Here is an 18,956-nt window from a genome sequence, read left to right as displayed (position 1 = left end):
TTTCTAATGAGAACTGTATGAGATGGTAAAGATATGAGGCTCACTAAGGTTGATCCGAGTTAGTTACCTAAAGTAAGATCATTTTTATCATTTCGTTTCATTTCATTTCATTTCATTTCATTTCATTTCATTTCATTTCATTTCATTTCATCTTAGAGCATGCAGGTGGAGGAGAGGGGCAGAGGGGGAGAGGGTGAGAGAGAGAGAGAGAGAGAGAGAGAGAGAGAGAATCCTAAGCAGGCTCCACCCTCAGCGCAGAGCTCATGACCCTTGAACTTGTGACCCTGCGATCATGACCCCGGCCAAAATTAGGAATCAGAGGCTCAGGCGCCTGGTGGCTCAGTTGGCTGAACGTCCAACTCTTGATTTCAGCTCAGAAAATGATTGCACAGTTCGCGAGCTGGAGCCCCACGTCAGGCTCTCGCTGACAGCACAGAGCCTGCTTGGGATTCTCTCTCCCTCTCTCTCTGCCCCTCCCCTGCTCATGCTCTCTCTCTCTCTCTCTCAAAATAAGTAAATAAAACTCAAAAAATAGATTAAAACAAACAAAACTTATCTTATCACGTCTCTTCCAAGTTCGTGCTCAGTGATGTCAAGGTGTTAGCTTGAAATTGACCGAGGGGGTGTGCCCACCGTGGAAATGGGAAATGGGCAGGTCGGGGCTCCCCTCACCCGGGCCGGCTCTCAGGATTCGCCAGCACCCCACTGCATAGGACCTACATTTAAGAGAAAGTGTTGGTAGATTCTTACAGTGTAGACAGATGAGCTGTGGTGGCCGCTGTGGGAAGTGCCCTTAGGAGACCCGGGCTCGGCCTGAATGAAGGTGCTAGAATCCAGACAGAAGGAGCTTCCCGGGCTCACCTCGCCCGTCTGAACACCCAACACTCCCGAGTCCTCACTGGCCTCTTCTCCAAAACGCGTGTTTAACTATAAAAGTAATTCTTCGTTCATTACATCAGCATTTTCCCAACACCGTTTGAATCAAATACACGAATTAGTAGCTTTTATAATTCCGTGCAGGCATTAATCATTGGCTTGGACCCGGGAAATCCTGGCTTTTTACGATTTCATTTTCCGAGCATTTGTCTCATCCCTGCCGCGCGCTGGGTGTGCATCGGGCGCCCCCTCTGCGCCTGGCACCCTCTGCGTGCCGGACGTGCTCAGACTTGGCTCCAGAGACCCTGTCCCGCCCTGGAGCCTGGGGACACAGATGCTAATGAGCAGCCCCACGGCCGCTGCCAGCCTGGAGCCAGAAGCTTCTGGGCCTTTTAGCGACTGTCATGGGTGCCCTGGACCTGGTCAGGCATATGGGTGCAGCTTGCTAAGGGGAGCGTGCCTGGGACAGGACCGCAACCGGGTGCAGGGAAGCCGCCCCCGGAGGCCAGGCCCACAGGAAGGGGGCCACCGCCGGGTTATCATTGGTGACCACCTGTGTCACCTGTCGTGTCCCCGACAGCCCTGGGAGGAGGGGGGCCACGTGGCCGGAGTGTGGGGCGTGCCGTGGGCAAAGGGGGCGTTCGTGGGGGCAGAGGTGTGGCTGAGGGCCGGGCCTCGGGGCGGAGTGGCGTCTTTACGGAGCCGTGCGTTGCCGCTAAGCCAGCACCTGGCAAGGGGAGCGTTCTGAAAAGCTCTCTCTCGAGTTTCGTGGAGCACAGGCGGGTTCGCAAGTCAGTGGGCAGCTGGCCTGGGTTCAGGGCGTCTGCGGCGAGGTGGCTGTGGTTGTGTGGATGGAGGCTGCACTGCTGGGGTGCAGGTGGCAGTGGAGGTGAGGGACGGGACTCCCTGAAGTGACGGGGGTGGGGGAGGGTGGGGGCGGGCACTGATGGAGATGAGGGGGAGGGACACTGATGGAGGTGAGGGAGAGGGGCACTGATGGAGGTGACGGAGGGGGGGCACTGATGGAGATGAGGGGGGGCACTGATGGAGGTGAGGGGGAGGGGCACTGATGGAGGTGACAGGGGCAGGCACTGATGGAGATGAGGGGGCGGGCACTGATGGAGGTGAGGGGGAGGGGCACTGATGGAGGTGAGGGGGAGGGGCACTGATGGAGGTGAGGGGGAGGGGCACTGATGGAGGTGAGGGGGAGGGGCACTGATGGAGGTGACAGGGGCAGGCACTGATGGAGATGAGGGGGAGGGGCACTGATGGAGGTGGGGGGGCACTGATGGAGGTGAGGGGGAGGGGCACTGATGGAGGTGACAGGGGCAGGCACTGATGGAGATGAGGGGGCGGGCACTGATGGAGATGAGGGGGAGGGGCACTGATGGAGGTGAGGGGGAGGGGCACTGATGGAGGTGAGGGGGAGGGGCAGGGTGTCTCTGGGCCCTGGGCTTGCCTCCCGTTCAGATGGTGAGGGCCCCTCCTCCAGGGAAGAGGAAGACGGGGTTTGAGGTGTGGGCTCTGTGGGGTGGTGGTTGGGTTGGTTGGTGGGGCCCAGAGGAGCGGGCCGAGGCATGGCTGTGGAGGTGGGGAGCCCCCCCCCCCCCTTGCTGGCTTTCAGACGAGGCTGGGGAAGAGCGCCCCTGAGTGCAGAGGAATCAGAGCCGAATGTCACTCAGAAGCCAGCGAGGCGGCCTCATAGGTCAGATGCTGCGTCACCTCCGGGCGCTGGTTGCCGAGGCCAAAATTTACCACGACCCTAATTTTAGGACAAACACAGAAGGCTGCTGTGGTGGGTTAAGTAGTGTCCCCCCAAATTCATGTCCAGAGCCTCAGAAACGCATCCTCATTTCAAAATCGGGTCTTTCTGGATGTATTAGTTAAGGCTCTCAGGATGAAACCATCCCAGATTTGGGGTCCCCCCAACATCCGGTGACTGGTGTCCTTGTAAGAGAAAGGAGGGGATTTGGGACACGGGACACATGTGCATGTGAAGGCAGAGACTGGAGGGGACGTGGCCACAAGCCCGGGAGCGCCGGAGTGGGGAAGGCAGAAGGCCCTGGCAGGATTGGGACCCTCCGAGGAAACCCCTCCTGCCCACACCTCAGTTCTGGCTTCCAGAACCACGAGAGAATAAGTTTCTGTTGTTTTAAGCCACGCAGTTTGTTGTCCTTTCTTCCACCAGCCTTAAGAAACCAGTATTTATTGGAAATGAAAAAAACCTTTACGGTTAAATCAAAACAAACAGCTCCGTGGAAACAGCTTCGTTCGCAAGTTATATTAAAAAAAAAATAGCACGATCTTGAAGAAAAACAGGGATGACCCCCCATGGGACCACCAGGTGGTCTGAGCGCTCAAGTCCCCACGTGGCCGTGGGTGGGACAGGCCCCCTCACGCCAGCCGTCCTTCTGTTCCTCCTGGGGAAGGAAGTTTCCCTGCAGCCCCGGAAAACTGGTCTGTAAGCAGGAAAACCGGGAGCCAGAGTCAAAGTCACATCTTCGGGGACCGCAGAGCTCTCGGGCCGGGCGCACGGCCTCCTGTCTCTGGGCCGCGGAGGCGGGCCCCGGGGAAGATGTCTGCAGGCCGGCGCGCAGGCAAGGGCTGGGCTGGGGGCCTCGGAAGGCTGGCGGGGGTGGGGGGGTGCAGGAACACCTGGACCCGAGCCCGCGACGCGACGCTGTTCTGGAACGCCTTGGGGCGGAGCGCTGTGGGAAGGGCCTAGCGGGGCCTCCCTCTGTTTGCTGTCACGGTTTGGGGAGCACTCCCCCGCCCTGTCCCCTCGCTGCGGCTCCGTTCCAGAATACTCTGTACTTGGCCAGCGACATGCCAAGCTGGAACTCGGGGAGCAAACACTCCCACATGTCATACACGTTTTTCAAGCAGAGATTAGAGAGTTTGAAGTGTGCGGAGGACAAACACACGTTAAGCTAAGCGTTGAAAAGGAAGGCGGGGAATTGAAGAAGCCCGTGGGCGGTTCACCTGGAGGAGGCCAGGAGCACTGGGTCGCAAGTGTGAGGGTGTGAGTGTGGGTGGGGGAGGGTGTGAGTGCACAGGCGTATGTGTGAGGGCACGTGTGTGCACAGCTGTATGAATCAGCACACCTGTGAGTGTGTGTGTGTGTGTGTGTGTGCTAACATAAGCCGCACGGTGGCCGAGCCCAGCGCTGTGGCAGGCGGGGCACCCTGGTAGCCCCCTAGCCAGCTGGGGCCAGGAGTTTCCATGGAGGGTGCAGCTCGAGGGGGTCCAGGCGGGTCCGTGGGCTCCTGTCCTTTTCCTCTTACTTCTGAGCCGGTGCGAACCAAGCCTGTCTGCCAACGCGACCCTGGGGTCAGCCCCTGCCCGGGAGAACAGGTGGGTGGGCTGGCCGGGGCTTCTGGCCTGGCCCTGGGGGTCACTGGCCTGCTGGCCCTTTCACGGTCCTGGACTTTAGTTAGGAAGTCTGTGATTTCAAGCCGCCCGCCCCCCGTTTTCGACGGGGCTCAGCCTGGAGCAAATTGTACTTTTTGGGCGTTGCGACTGGGGCTACGTGGGGGAGGGGGAGGGAAAGCCCAGAGTGTTTGGGAGCACCACTGGTTTGCGATGCTGACCGCAGGTCAGTTTGGCCTGTGCCTCAAAAGTGAGCTTCTTGGAAGCACCCCCTCGGGTGGCTGAAAGGGTTTTCTTACGCTGGTCAGCGATCGCGCTCTAGAATCCTCACCGTCAGAGCTCGGCCTCCAGGAATGCTCTGAGTCCCTGCGATCTGTGTTCTCAGGAGCTGCGCCTGGGGGTCGGGGGCTCAGGACGGGCCGGAGGGGAGCGACAGAGTCCTCTGCTGACCGTGTCCCCACCTCCGGAGACGGCCAGCTCTGGGCCAGGGCACCGGACCCTCCAGCTCCTCACTGACCAGCCACGGGGTGTGGGCTGCCCCAGCAAGGGCGGTTTCCTGGCTTTGGGGGGGTTCTGGGTGCAGAGTCTGATGTGAGCCATCAGCACCCAGCACGCCGGGGCTCGGTCCCAGGGGGCACTCGGGCCCCACCGTAACACCCACTCTCAACAGCACCTCACTTTCCTTGTTCAAGATTGATGAGATCCTAACATCACCCTGCAGTCCGTTCACATTCTCAGCGATCTCGCACGTGCCTGCTGTGGGCTGACTCGTGTCCCCCCCCCATCCCCAGACTCGCGGGTGGAAGCCCTGACCCCCAGCCACACAGGATTAGCGTCCTCGCGAGAAGAGACACCAGAGAGCTTGCTCTGCACGCACGTGAGCACAGTGGGCTCCCGGGGACGGGCTCTCACCAGGCGCTGGGGTGGCCGGCACCTTGACCGTGGACTTACAGCCTCTAGAACCCCGAGCAATGAATGTCTGTTGTTTGAAGCCACACGGTCTGCGGATATTTTGTTAGTCAGCCCGGTTGGCTAAGGCGACGCCTGGGGATCCCAGTGACTCCTGGGCTCCAGGAAGCTGCTGTCGCTTGAAGGCCACTGTCCCCGCACCACGGCCCCTCCTCTTAGACGTCTCTGGAGGTGTGTGATTCACATCCCTTCGTACTGGTCTTGTACCAATCTAAGAGCATGGGCATCACTAAGGGAAAATGGATGGATATGACTGTCTGCAAATACGACATCTCTGTGTGGCTGCAAGTATGTAAACCTCAAGCCAGGAGGGAGCAGCCACAGAAACGACAGAGGAGAGTTGATTTCCTTCGTTTATGAGGAGCTGATAGGAAAACATGCAGAGGAATTACCGGGTGGCTCCAGGGGCAGCAAATGCACATTGTCAATAAAATGCAAAGAGATCCTGGGGGCGCCTGGGTGGCTCAGTCGGTTGAGCATCCAACTTCGGCTCAGGTCATGATCTCACGATCCGTGGGTTCGAGCCCCGCGTCGGGCTCTGTGCGGACAGCTCGGAGCCTGGAGCCTGCTTCGGATTCTGCGTCTCCCTCTCTCTCTGTCCCTCCCCCACTCTCACTCTGTCTCTCTCTCAAAAATAAATAAACATTACAAAACCCCAGCACAGATGTATATTGAAAGTGATTTGCAATAGAAGAAGCTATAAGCTACATACACGCCATCAATAATAGAGTAAGGAACGTTAGTGACTGAAGCTTTGATGGGTCCTCTAGTGGAATTCTGTGCAGCCAGTAACGAGGGGCGGAAGCAGGTGCACTGACAGGAAAGGACTCCAAAGAAAGTGATTCGTTCCTGAGGACGTGCAGGAGACCGCTGAGGGCTTTTACTGCCCTGACGTGTTTTTGTACAGTGATGGGGGGGGGGGGGACAGGGGTGCAGATGTGAATGTCATACGTTCATTTTGAAAGGTGTTCATTTAGCAGCATGCGGGTAACTCAGTCAGTTAAACATCTGACTCTTGATACTGGTCCAGGTCATGAGCCGAGGTCTGTGAGATCAATGCCCGCATCAGGCTCTGCGCTCACAGCACAGAGCCTGCTTGAGTTCTCTCTCCCCCTCCCTGTCTCTGCCTCTCCCCTGCTTGCATACATGTGCTCTCTTTGAAAGATAAAGAAATAAACATTTCTTTGAAAAGGCGCTCATTTAAAGTCAGTAACTGGTGCGGGCGTCTGGGTGGCTCAGTCGGTTACGCGTCCCACTCTTGATCTCAGCTCAGGTCTTGATCTCAGGGTTGTGAGCTCAAGCCCCGTGGTGGGCTCCGTGGTAGGCATGGGGCCTACTTAAAAAATAAATGAAATGAAATGAAAATCAGTAACTTGCAAAGAATGTTGGCGGGAGCTGGGGAGTGAGTGTCTGCTCTTTAGAAGCTCCTGTCCGTCCACAGGTCTTGGCGGGGTGCTGGTGGCTCCCTGTGTGTGGCAGAGGCAGGCTGGGCCGCGGGGTTGGGCCGCCCTCCCCGTCCCTGGAGCGAGCATCAATCGTCCCGGCAGACCGCTGCCGGCTGCCAGCTCGGGATCCACCCCAGCCTCCCAGAGCGTGTCCCCCCTGTTGGTGAGCGCGGGGACCCTCCCCGCCGGCGGGGTCTGACAGGCCTCTGGAGCAGAGGCAGTCTCTCTGGGGAAGCCTCTGGGACCCTGCTGTCACCACGGCGGGATGTGGGGACACAGTGGCGCCTGCCCTTGGCGAGCTCCAGGCTGGCGAGGGGGCCAGGCGGGATTACAGACACACCGGGGGTCCGGCGTTGGCCACGCTCTCGGGGCAGTGCGAGGGGGCGCGCGTAGGGCGGGAGGCCTCCCGAGGTGGTGGCCCTGGGCCCAGCGTGCTCCCTGCGTGTACCCCGGTCGCCCCCTCTGTTCTGACTGTGCAGGCGTTGCAACAGGCACGGTTGTGGGAGGGGGCCTGGGCCCCGCCCCCTTATTCTCATCATGTCTGGATGATTCTCGCAGAAGAGAAGGCCCTGCTGGGCTAGTGGGGTGTAGCATTCACCCCTGCACGTTCCTCTGTCCCCCGAGCGCGGGGACCCTGGCAGGGCTGGGGCAGGGATGGGACCTCTGTGGAGGAGCCCCCTGGGGTGTTTCCGGGGAACTGTCCTGGGATCGCCCCCCGGGAGCGGGGTGCCACCACGCGGGACGACTGCGACGCGGTCCTCGGAAGGCCCCGGGCGCTGCGGTGTCTACGCGCTGCACGGAGACGGCCGCCCGCGGGTCGGGTTCCGGGGCCGCAGGGTGACCTCTCCCCCGCCCGTCTCGTCCCGCAGGAGAGCACTGCGAGGTGAACTCGCGCTCCGGCCGCTGCGCCAACGGCGTGTGCAAGAACGGGGGCACGTGCGTGAACCTGCTCATCGGCGGCTTCTACTGCGTGTGCCCCCCCGGCGAGTTCGAGCGGCCCTACTGCGAGGTGACCACCAGGAGCTTCCCGCCCCGGTCCTTCGTCACCTTCCGAGGCCTGAGACAGCGCTTCCACTTCACCGTCTCCCTCGCGTGAGTGCGTCCCGTGCGCCCCGCGGGAGAGCGCCTGGTGCTGCAGCAGCCGTCTCCAGGGGACAGCGGGGCGGCGTCCGGGGGCCCTTTGGTCACAAGGGCAGAACTTCAGGACGCCAGCAGCGGGGGACGGGGGTGGGGGGGTGGAGCCTGGCCGGAAGCCTGCCCTCGCTCTTCTCGTCCCGCTCCCTTGCCGATGACGCTGGGGCGGCCCTGGCGCCCAGAGGTGGGGGGCACGGGGCCCGGCCGGCCGGGCCCCGGGTCGACTCAGCTTGGGTCCGAGAGCTGGGCAGCCGAGGGCAGCCGCCTGTGGCCTCGCCTGTGTCGAGGGTGCAGGTGCTGCTTTATTTCTGCGTACGTTTGTGCAGAAGTGGGGTGTATTTGATGTGTGGTTGTTTGTGTCCCTGTTGGGGGCCCGTAGGGTGGCCTCCTGGTGGGGTCGTGGCACCTGTGCCCTTGGAGCAGACATCTGCTCCCTGCCGGCTGCCCTTTGAAGACAGGCTCCTCTCCGGGGGTCCTGCGCCGCCCCCCCCCCCCCACCAGGCGAGGGGTGCAGTGCAGCCGACAGGCCCTGGGGGGTGCTGGTGGGAGCTGCAGCCCGGAAGAGTCAGCTGTGAGGCCTGGTCTTTGCGGTGAGTGGCCAGGCATGTGCCACCGTGGCTCCAGCCCAGTGGAGCCCGGTGCAGCCGGGAGTGTGGGCTGGCTGCTTCGGGGGAAAGACCGTGAGCACAGTGGGCACAGGGCAGGCCAGGCCTGTGGGCAGGAGCTGGAAGCCGGCCTGTGCCGTCTCGAGGGCCGCACGGTGCGTTCCCAGCGCTGAGCGTGGTTGGGGCCGGTGCCCTCAGTTTGCTTCAGCTCATGCTTGTTGAGCACCTGTTATGCCAGAGATGCTCTGGGTAACGGGTGAATCAGAAAGACTTTAGACACATCCTTAGGGATCTTCAAGTCCAGTGGGAGGGACTCCAGAAATGAATGCTGGGAAAGGCTCCCCGATCATGTGGAGATCCCGGGCAAAGCCAGCTCTGGAGGGCTGGGACGCCGGACATGTGGTTCAGGCTCCCCGACCTCTCCCCCGGGAGCCCCTCTCTTCGGAGCTGCCTGAGGCTCAGGGCCCACCTTGGCCTCTGCCCCCGCCTCTCACCCTGTCGCATCCTACGAGCCCCTTGAGCCCTCGTCCTCCTGTCCCCTGTTTGGCCGCTTCGCTTCTCCCTTCCCCGGCCGCAGCACCTTGGCCTCATCCTCTCTCCCTGGTGAGCTGGTGTGACGGCACTGGATTCGTCAGCTTGGCCGGAGTCAGCCTGAGTCCCGTTGGGCCTGCCCCTGCCACACGGGGCTTGAGCTATCAGTGGGTTTTCTGCACTGTGGCTGGGACCTTCTCCCCCTAAACTGGTTCTCCACGCAAGCTCATTGGTCAGGGGTGGGAACTCAGGCCCGACTTCCTGATCCTGATTTTTGTCCTGATTTCAGCTCGTTTATCATGCTGAAGTCTCCAGGGTGGGTACCCTCCCTCTTTGAAACCTTTAAATCACTGCGCAGGGTCCCTGGCTGCCACTCCCTGCTCTCAAGCTCCCGGAGAGCCACGCCTGTCACCACCGTGCTCTGGGGAGGCAGGACACGGGGCTCCGCTTGGCCCTCCAGGCCTGGATGGCTGTTTTCCTTTGACCGTAAAGGCGGTTTCGAGGCTTGGGTCACTTGGAGTCCCATAGTTCTGAGGCCGTTGCCTGTTTTATTTGGGCCATGGTTCCACCACATTCTGTAGAAAGGCGGATGAGGGTCCCTCCCTGGGGCGTGGCCTGAGGGCTTGGGGGCGCAGAGGAAGTGTCTGGGGCAGCTGGCCCTCAACGCCGACTGCCGAGCTGGGCCCTGGGTGCCGGGCCGCTCGGGATGCCGGGTCTCTGTCCTCAGCCCGTAAGACCTGCACCCAGAAGGCCCACCATGCGGGCACAGCCTTCCAAACCGGGGCTCTGCCGTGGGGTCCCCAGCCACTCTGTGCCCCGTGTGGCTTGATGTTTAAAACATCACATCCTGCGGGCGTCCGCCCTCCCGGTCAAAGGCGTTTTGGGTCTCCTAGCACGTGTTATCCCTGGCCTGTGACGCGTGGTGGTTGGGGGCTTGTGACTTTGACGTCCGCGCAGCCATGGCCCTCAGTCACGTGCTGTGCCCCGACCACCGGCAGCGAGTGAGCTGCAGGGAGGGGGTCCCTGTCGGAGGCTGAGCTGAAAGGGGACCAGAAATGCCGGTGCCGGAGGCGGGCAGGCCCGGAAACCGACAGAGGAAGTCTGTTGGCTCCAGACTCAGGGAGAATCTGAGAAATGAAGCATTTGATTAACGTCCGGGTAACGTAATGTGATTGATGTCCGCTTGCTTGTCAGATTTGGTGTCTTTAGCTGATTCCATTTGCCAGCAACTTATGGGCAGTTTGCCGTACGCGTGGCCACGGCCAGGGCGTCAGGGCGCCGCTGAATCAGTGAGGAGTTTTTTAGGGAATGACTTCGGAAGCAAAAATCCCGAGAAGTCCTCCCAGAACTTCAGCAGAAAAGCAGCTACGCTCTGGGGGCCGTGCTTCGGGGGTAGACACCCCGTGGGAAAGGTGGAGCGGGGCGCCTTCCTCCTCGTCCTCCACCCCCTGCCCCCCCATCCTGTGTTCTTGGCCTCTTCCCCGGCCCCTCGCCGCGTCTCCGTCTCTGTTTCTGGTCTTTCCTCCTTGTCTTGCCCTGTCCAGACCTTCCCCTTGGCCCTGGGTCTCTTGTTAGGGCTCTGTGTCCAGCGGGAGACCTCTGGGTGCCAGCTCGGGGCGGCGGGGGGCATGCAGGGCCGTTGGACACGAACACCTCGTACCGACCCCCACCTTGGTCCAAGGAGAAACCCATGGCAGAGCCGCCTGCCCGGCAAGGATTAGGCGTGACCCAGGAGTCTCCGTCTTGTCCATAATCCGTGCCCTTCTTCTGCCTGTTTCCCCCCAGACCCAAAGCATCCCCTTCACTGTGCGGGGGTTTTCTCTACCATGTCACTGGATCTTGCTGATGTTGTAAACGGAGGGGGAGGCCACAGGGCCCCTCACCTGTGGACGAGAACTGTTTGTTTTAAAAATTTTTTTTTTTCAACGTTTTTTATTTATTTTTGGGACAGAGAGAGACAGAGCATGAACGGGGGAGGGGCAGAGAGAGAGGGAGACACAGAATCGGAAACAGGCTCCGGGCTCCGAGCCGTCAGCCCAGAGCCCGACGCGGGGCTCGAACTCACGGACCGCGAGATCGTGACCTGGCTGAAGTCGGACGCTCAACCGACTGCGCCACCCAGGCGCCCCGAGAACTGTTTGTTTTAAGGAGCTCAAAGGAAAGGCTGAGGTCAGATGCCCGAGGCAGGGTCCGACACTCTTGCTGCTTGAAAACAGATAATCCAACCTTGAATCAAAGGAAATAATTTCCCCCACTTAATCTCCGGTGAGACAGACATCGAGCTCGCCTAGGAAACAGTTCCCAGGTTCCTAGAGGAGACGTTCTAGGTTCTCTGTAACCAGGGTGTCGGGAGGCACCCCAGGTCGAGCTGGCCTTCTTGGGACCCCGGGGTTGGCTGAAAGATCTCTGAGAATGTTTACGTCTTGTTGACATACGTGGGGTTTTTTTTTTTAATGTTTATTTATTTTGAGAGACAGAGACAGTGCAAGTGGGGGAGGGGCAGGGAGAGAGGGAGAGAATCCCAAGCGGGGCGCGAACCCACGAAGCCATGAGATCATGACCTGAGCCGAAACCAACGGTTGGATGCCTAGCCGACTGAGCCACCCAGGTGGCCCCAAATAAGTGGTTTCTAACTCTTCAGAGGCTTGAAGTCGGGCAGGTCTGTTCAGTTTCACCCCTCTGGTTTCCAATCATGCTTTCACCCGTTCATTTGTTTGTTAGCACGTCGTTATTAAGCACGTACATGGACCAGATCCTGTTGGGGGCTCCAGGATGCAGTAGTGAGTGAGAGTCAGTTCCTTCCCTTAAAGATCATAGCTCTTACACACGAATAAGTAAACAGCATAACTTCAGAAATAGACTAAGTGATGTGATAGATTTGAGCGGGTCGGGGCACCATGTAGATGGAATTAAGTTTACAGAAAGTGCAGTCAGTGTCTCCTGAGAGATCTGCGGAGCCAGGGAGGGTTGTTGGGGGGGGAGGCAGCAAGTGCAAAGGCCCTGGGGCAGGGAGGGGGTAGTGTTTGGGAGTGCAGGGAAATCGCGGTGGAGACCAGGGACAAAGGCCCTGAGGCAGTCATCACCATCAGCCTCCCTGCGTGGGTGGTATTGCCTTGAGGAACGTGCACAGGGACGTTTCCAGTAACAGAACATGCACCGCACGTGTTTCTTTTTTTTTTTTTTCTTCTTCTTTTTTTAAAGTTTATTTATTTTTGAGAGAGAGAGAGAATGGAAGCAGGGGAGGCACAGAGAGAGAGGGAGGCACAGAATCAGAAGCAGGCTCCAGGCTCCGGGCTGTCAGCACAGAGCCCGACACGGGGCTCGAACTCCCCACCCGTGAGATCATGACCCGAGCCAAAGTCGGACGCCCACCCGACTGAGCCCCCCAGGCGCCCCTGCACCACACGTGTTTCTGTTCACACGCCTCTAACTGGTGCAGTGGCTGCGTCGTCCTCCTAGGACACGGTTCAGATGTCCTCTTTTCCTGTCCTCCCGGCCGTGGAAACCAGATTCCTCTGTGGTATCTGCTTTGCTATTCCCAGAAAAGAACATCGCCAAGCAGGTTTTATGGGTCGTCGACTCCTGATGAGAAAAATGAGTTTCCCGGGGACGAGAGTCTTTCCTGAGTTGGTCCCCACGCTCTCGCCCTCTGCCGGCTGGGCGTGCCGCGTCGTTCCCCTACCCCCGGCCGTCTGCAGCCCCTCGGTGCCGGGCCATTCGTCCTGTGACGTGCTTCTGCTTGGCCCCACAGGTTTGCCACCCAAGAGAGGAACGCCCTGCTGCTCTATAATGGCCGCTTCAACGAGAAGCACGACTTCATCGCCCTGGAGATTGTGGGCGAACAGGTGCAGCTCACCTTCTCAGCAGGTGGGGCCTCCTCCCCAGGAAGGAGCCGCTCTCTGAGCCCTTCACGGGCACTCTGTCGCTTGAAACCACCCTTGTCCTTTGCAGCACCTTTAAGCGTGCTCCCTGCCCATCCCCTGGTCCTGTTGGGGATCTGTCCTGTGGGGGGAAATGCAGAACGCACGAAGGTGTTCATGGCGGTGTTATTTATGATGCTGAAAAGACGGAAGGCCCGGCTCGGGGTTCCAGACATTGGGGAACGGTTGGGCATCTGATCTGTAGATTGAAACTATTTAAAGAGCCGTGAAGCACGTCGTCACCCACGTTGTTGGAAGAGAACGTCGATCCAGGCTGTGTCGTCTGTGGCCCGCTAACCTGTGCTCTCTCTGGACTCCCCCACCCGCAGGTGAGGCCACCACAACGGTGACCCCGCAGGTCCCGGGGGGCGTGAGTGACGGGCGCTGGCACTCGGTGCAGGTGCAGTATTACAACAAGGTAGGACGGGGTGCCCCCCCTCCCTCCCCCCCCCCCCCCCCCCCACCGCTTCCCGCCAGCCTGGGCGACCAGTGGCCGGGCCCCAGCAGCTCTTCTGTCTGAAGTCATTTATTTATTTATTTGTTTGTTTATTTATTTATTTATTTATTGTTTTAATTTTTTTTTTTAACGTTTATTTATTTTTTTGGGACAGAGAGAAACAGAGCATGAACGGGGGAGGGTCAGAGAGAGGGAGACACAGAATCAGAAGCAGGCTCCAGGCTCTGAGCCGTCAGCACAGAGCCCGACGCGGGGCTCGAACTCACGGACCGTGAGATCGTGACCTGAGCTGAAGTCGGACGCTTAACCGACTGAGCCACCCAGGCGCCCCTGTCTGAAGTCATTTATACTCCGAAATTATACTGGCTGAAAAAGTTCTTTAGGAAGTGTTTGTTGAGGGTCTGTGTAAGTGTCCCCAAGCCCTGTGCTGGGGTCGGGGAGACTCGGGGACCCCCAGAGGTCCCCCTGCAGTGGAGGGAGGCGTGGAAAGAGTTTCTTCATTGCGGCTGCTTTGGCTCGGGTCATCGCCGGTGGCTCCGGTGGCTAAAATTGCAGGCCATTCAAACACAGCTCCAAAGCCAAGATTGTCCGTTCGTACCCGGATGTAACCCAAACATCAGGAAGGTGGAGGAGATGCTGTGGAGGTGTGGGCAGTTTTGGTTTTGTTTTATTTTGCCGTTTCCTGGCTTGTAAGGAAAGAGTTCATCAGAACTACCCCACTTTCCATGGCTGTAGCGTTTGGGAGCCGCTTTGCTCTTTCCTGGGAAACTCCAGGGCGCCTCCCACCGAGGGTGGGCGAGAGACAGCAGCCTTCTCTTGGGCACAGATAATGAGACTTGCGCCCCTGTGTCCCGGGGGGTCAGGAGCCCCCGAGGACGGGGCTGTGCCCCGTGGGCCTCTGTGTCCCCGTAGCTCGGGGCACGATCCCTCCGAGCCCAGGGAGCCTTCTGCCTGCTTGAATCTGCTCCAGCCAGCAGGACAGACAGGTGGACAGAGACACGCCCCCTGGTTTCTCCATTCATGTACTCTGGGTAGCTTTCCTGCGTCCAACAGCGATCATGGGGGCTGAGCGCCAGCTAAGGGTGCAAGCCGGTCAGAGTGGGCCGAGGGGACCCCCCAGAGCCCGTGCACCTGGTGCAAAGACCGCGTACCTGGTGCATTTTCTTTCCTGCCTGTGTGGGAACACACCTCCCCCACCAGACCCGGCTGAAGGCTTTTGGCTGCGGGGCTCTGCCGGGCCGTGGCGTCCCCGTCAGAGTGCCTGCACGTAGCGAGTTCTGGAATCTGCCGATGGCCCAAACAACAGTGTGTCACAGTTGGGCGGGGTCGGGACCGCCGACTTGGCTGCCCCTGCCCGTGCCCTACTGCACCATCCCTGGCCGCCACCCGCACATAGGGAGCACCCACCAGGGGCCTGCCTGCCGGCAGCCAGCTGGTAAACACCACAGCCAGGCAGCCCCCGGCACGTCCCGGAGGAAGGAGCCTCCCTCCAGGAGGCACGCAGAGGTGGGTCCCCGGCAACCCGCCCCTTCCGTTCCCAAGGCCGGCCTTTCAGCAGCAATGAGCCGCTGAGCCAGACCCTCAGCGCCAGGATTAGGCCTTTCCTTTCCTGGAGCTCAGCTGTTTCCTCTCTTGCCCGAGGTTATTCGATGGAGGGAACCCAGCAGTTTTCACTTCTATCTTAAGGCCTCCTTTGTGGGGTTTGCGGGCCACACAGTCGGGGAAGTGTTCGCAGAGATGATGCACCTCTGTCTAGTGGGGGGGGGGGGGGCGGGGGGCGGGTATTTTTTGTCTCGCTGCCCGAGGCTCTTCTCCAGATGCAGCGACGATCTGAGTGGCCCACGGCCAGGGGTAGGCACATTTGTTTGCAGGGGTGAGAGGGCTGCCCGTCCCAAGGCAGGACGCCCCGGGATAAGGGGTGAAGGCAACCCAGAAAATGAACCCTAGGGGCTGGTTGTTCTGCCCTCTGGCCTCTTGTTTTGTGGTCCTCGGCGAGGCCTCACCTGCCCCTGCAGAAACTCCTGGAGCCACAGGTCTCCCGAGCGGCTCAGCCACGGGCCCCTCACCTGCACTCCATTTACAAGACAATGTATCTGAATAATTCAGGGCAGTCAGGGAGGGTAGAATGGTGGAGAGTCCCGCCCCTCGCTCTGGTTCACACGCCCTCCCTCCTGTTTCTCCCAGGCGGGTCTGCTCTGCGTTGCCTGCGTGGGAACCCCCTGGCCCCCACGGACCCTCCTCAAGTCTGCAGGGGGCGTGGGGGCCTGGGAATCCGCCTGGGCCGTTTTATCAGGCAGGAAGCAGGGAACCCTCAAACAGGACGGTCCCAGCAGGGCTTATCCCTAAAATAGGGTGTGGGGCATCCACGAGGGCTAGTGTGGGACCCTGGACTGGTGGCCGCAGCGGGGCTGTGGCCGTGGCTCCCCTCAGGCCTGGAGGAACAAGGGGACGGCAGAGCCCAGAAAGACAGAGTCCTGGAGAGAAGCCACTTACATGGAGCAGTGACCTTCCGCAGAGGCTCTCCTGACAGCTCGCCCTGCCCTCCCCCTGATCTCCTGTTGGGCTCCCATTGGCCAAAGCCAGCCAGAAGCCAGACACAGCAGGCCCTTGATAAGGTCGTAGGGTCGGCCTCCCACGCAGAGAGCAGGCAGTCAGTTTACTTTTTCTCCGCTTGATGACGTTGTAGACGAGAAGGTCTGCAATTCACCTTCCGTGAGAGGAAGGTACACTGGAGTCTTTTCTGGAAAGGTGTTTTCAAAGCAGCCTCTTTGCACAGGCATGTTGAACTTTGTCAAGCTCGGCGGAGCCCTTCCCGCACCCCCCCCCCCCACCGCGGAGGTTCAGGGCTGGTCTGGACTATTTGTGATCCTGACTCCTGACTCTGTCGCGGACGTGCATTGTTTCCGAGGCCCTCTTGGAGGATAAACGTTTGCACCACCAACTCGCAGAAGAGCAAACGCACCTGATGGGAGAGGTTTGCAGAGTATTTGGAAATGACGCCTTGTTCCAAACTCGGGTTTGGCCGCGGGGTGGCTGCGGGGTGGGGAGACTCAGGCTCCCTGTGGAAACGGCTCTCACGTGGGCGTCTCATCTCTTTGCTGTTCCTGCGGAGGATTCTGTGCAAGGGGGCACTGGGTCCCTGAGCACGGGCCTGCTGTCGTGCTGGGTGTCTGCAGGGGTCACATCGAGGCCCCTCGCCGTGCCCCCCGGATCCCTCCGCCGGGGCTGCAGGCATAGACCCTTGTTAATGAGAGGTTTAGGATGGTCCTGGGGAAACCAGGACGGCTCATGTCCGCCTTGACCGTGGCATCAGGGGGTGTCCGCCCAAGCCAGCTGTGCGCGCCCCGGGAGTCGACATAGACGTGTAGACTGGAAGACACGGACGTGCCAGGGGGGCGCGCTCCTGGGACACATCAGGCAGGGTGGCCTGTTTGGGGCATGGGGCTCGAGGAGAGAGTGGGTGGTGGGAGTGGTGGTCAGACAGGGCCAGATCGGCTGGGGGTTTTGATGTAGGATGAAGAAGGGGTTGAGGAGGACGTGAGGCGTGTTACACAGGCGTCCGCACCTCGGGACTATTGACGCCTGTCATTAGCGGCTCATTCTTTGTTTCCGAAGGGTGTTGAGCAGTGCCCCTGACTTCCATCCATTAGGTGCCAGCAGCACCCCCTCGTTGTGACAACCAGAATTGTTTCCGTCTATTGTCAGGTGTCCCCACAGGTGCCTCAGCAGGGGAACTGATGCGTTGGCCGGCCGTACCCGCCTGGATGGGACGGTGGAGTCCCTTGAGGCTGGGCTGGCCACACGGTCCTGGGTAGGCTTGGCCCGTGCTGGCTCAGGGGCCGTTCTGAGATGATGTGGGCTGCCTTTAGTAAGCGAGGAAAGTATTTTCATCAAGAAAGGAGAGCTCGAGTTAAATGGAAACCCCCTCCAGCATCAGTATTCTCTCCTTCTGATTGGGCAGAGCATCCAGGTGCTTGAGATTTCCATGACCTTGGGGAAAGGGGCTGCTGGGTGTCGTCAGGACCCTGCCCTGTGTTTCTGGAAGTCACTCATAAGCTCTTGGGTCTGAGCCGCACATTAACTTCCAGGAATCTCGAAGGGAGAGGGTGATGTGCGAGGCAGTGCAGAGGAGTGACCCCACATGCTGCCCTCTGGGCTCGGGGTGGGGGTCTCCCTCTGCTTCACTGAGTGCTCCAGAAAACCCAAGGGTTTCTGCCCAGAGTCTTGTGTCAGGCTGGTTTTGATGGGAGCCCTCCTGGGGGTCATTCCTACAGAACCCCTGTGGTTCAACTGTGTGGCCATGGGGTTGTGGCTGCCTGGTATCCCTGATCACTCCTTGTAGACCTTTCTTCATGCCATGTGTTCACTCACCAATATGTGGAGCGTTTATTGAGTGTCTACTGCATACCAGGCACTGTTCTAGATATGGGGACGTACAGAGCACAGAAGAGGTAAAAGCATCACCTGGGAGCTCCTGTTCCAGAGACGGGGGAGGGAGAGAGAAGAGGGAGGAGGATGGAGGGGAGGAGAGGGAAGAGGAGGAGGGACCGAGAAGGAGCAGCGAGCACCTTCCTTGAGCTGACTCTTCTGGACAAATAGGCCTGCATGACCTCGCCCCTCCCCACCCCTCCAGCAAGCACTGGGCCAGGCAGGGGAGGTGTGGGGCTTGTGTTGTTTGGGCTAGAGCCCAGCAAGAGCCCGTCCTTTTGAGATGTCTCCAGAAGGGTGGAAAGCGGCTGTTAATAGAGAGTGATAGGCATGTGCTGCTTTCTGAAACGGTGCAGATGTCAGCAGGTGTTAACTGTTGTTTTTTATGAGAAGGGACACGTAGTTCTCTTGTCGAGTCCGACTTAGGGAAGCGGAGAAGTTATTTGGCAGAATAGAGGGTGGTGCAGCCATGAGGAGGAACGAAGTCGATTTCTGTGTGCTGACGTGGAAACGATCTCTAAGAATGTTGTTCATGGGTTTAACAAACACACTGAAGGCCGGGTTGTAGACCGCACACTTTTTAATCTCAAATTGGGAACTTTCGGGAGAATCGCAAAGTTAAAGTTAGAACTCATATTCCCTTTGACCAGATTCCCCAGTTGTTGACATTGTTCCACGTTTGCTTTATTATTTTCTACCCCCGCACACATAGCCTCATATTTCACCTGCTGGTCTGAGCACCCTCGATGCTCACACCTGTGTCAGGTGTCGCTGTGCTGAATGTCGGCTGTGTTCTAATTCCGTCAAGGTCTCCAAATGTATACGTTTTCTTTTTGCTAGAACAAGAATTCTCTCTTCTTTCTGTTTATTTATATTTGGTATGGTTTCACAAATTCCTGTCTTACTCAATGGACCATAATCTATCCTTTTCATTAATTCGATGTTCAGATTAGTTCTTGTTTGGCCCGTGTCTCAGATTTGGCAAAAGGGACACAGGTGTAAGGGCCAGCTGTATCTAGCTCCGGCCTTTTGACTCCCCTCGCCATTTGTATTAGTGCGCCTTTGCTGGTTGGCACAGAAGGATGTTCCAGGCTTATCTGGTCCTCAACCCCAGCCCTGGAATCAGCCATTTATCCATAGAACTCTGGATTCTTTTTGCGACAAACGGCATTTAGAAACCAAGATTCGGGTGCCAGGTGTGCTTGGTGCTGCCAGGGTGTCT

General features: G+C 59.1%; 1 protein-coding gene across 2 annotated transcripts in view; it reads left to right on the top strand.

Annotated features, from left to right (window-relative positions):
- Window positions 1–18,956, top strand: part of CELSR1 (cadherin EGF LAG seven-pass G-type receptor 1) — a 137,910-nt gene that overhangs the window by 63,928 nt on the left and 55,026 nt on the right. For both annotated transcript variants that reach the window (XM_078449300.2, XM_078449299.2), the window contains exons 3-5: window positions 7,529–7,751; window positions 12,681–12,796; window positions 13,179–13,267. In XM_078449300.2, the coding sequence (XP_078305426.2) occupies window positions 7,529–7,751; window positions 12,681–12,796; window positions 13,179–13,267 (428 nt within the window). The remainder of the gene's footprint in view (window positions 1–7,528; window positions 7,752–12,680; window positions 12,797–13,178; window positions 13,268–18,956) is intronic.

The sequence above is a fragment of the Panthera onca genome, chromosome B4, assembly GCF_046562875.1.
Source record: "Panthera onca isolate mPanOnc1 chromosome B4, mPanOnc1 haplotype 2, whole genome shotgun sequence".
NCBI lineage: Eukaryota > Metazoa > Chordata > Mammalia > Carnivora > Felidae > Panthera > Panthera onca.
The sequence above is the reverse complement of the archived record's forward strand: the minus strand, read 5'-3'. Positions and strand labels throughout refer to the sequence as shown.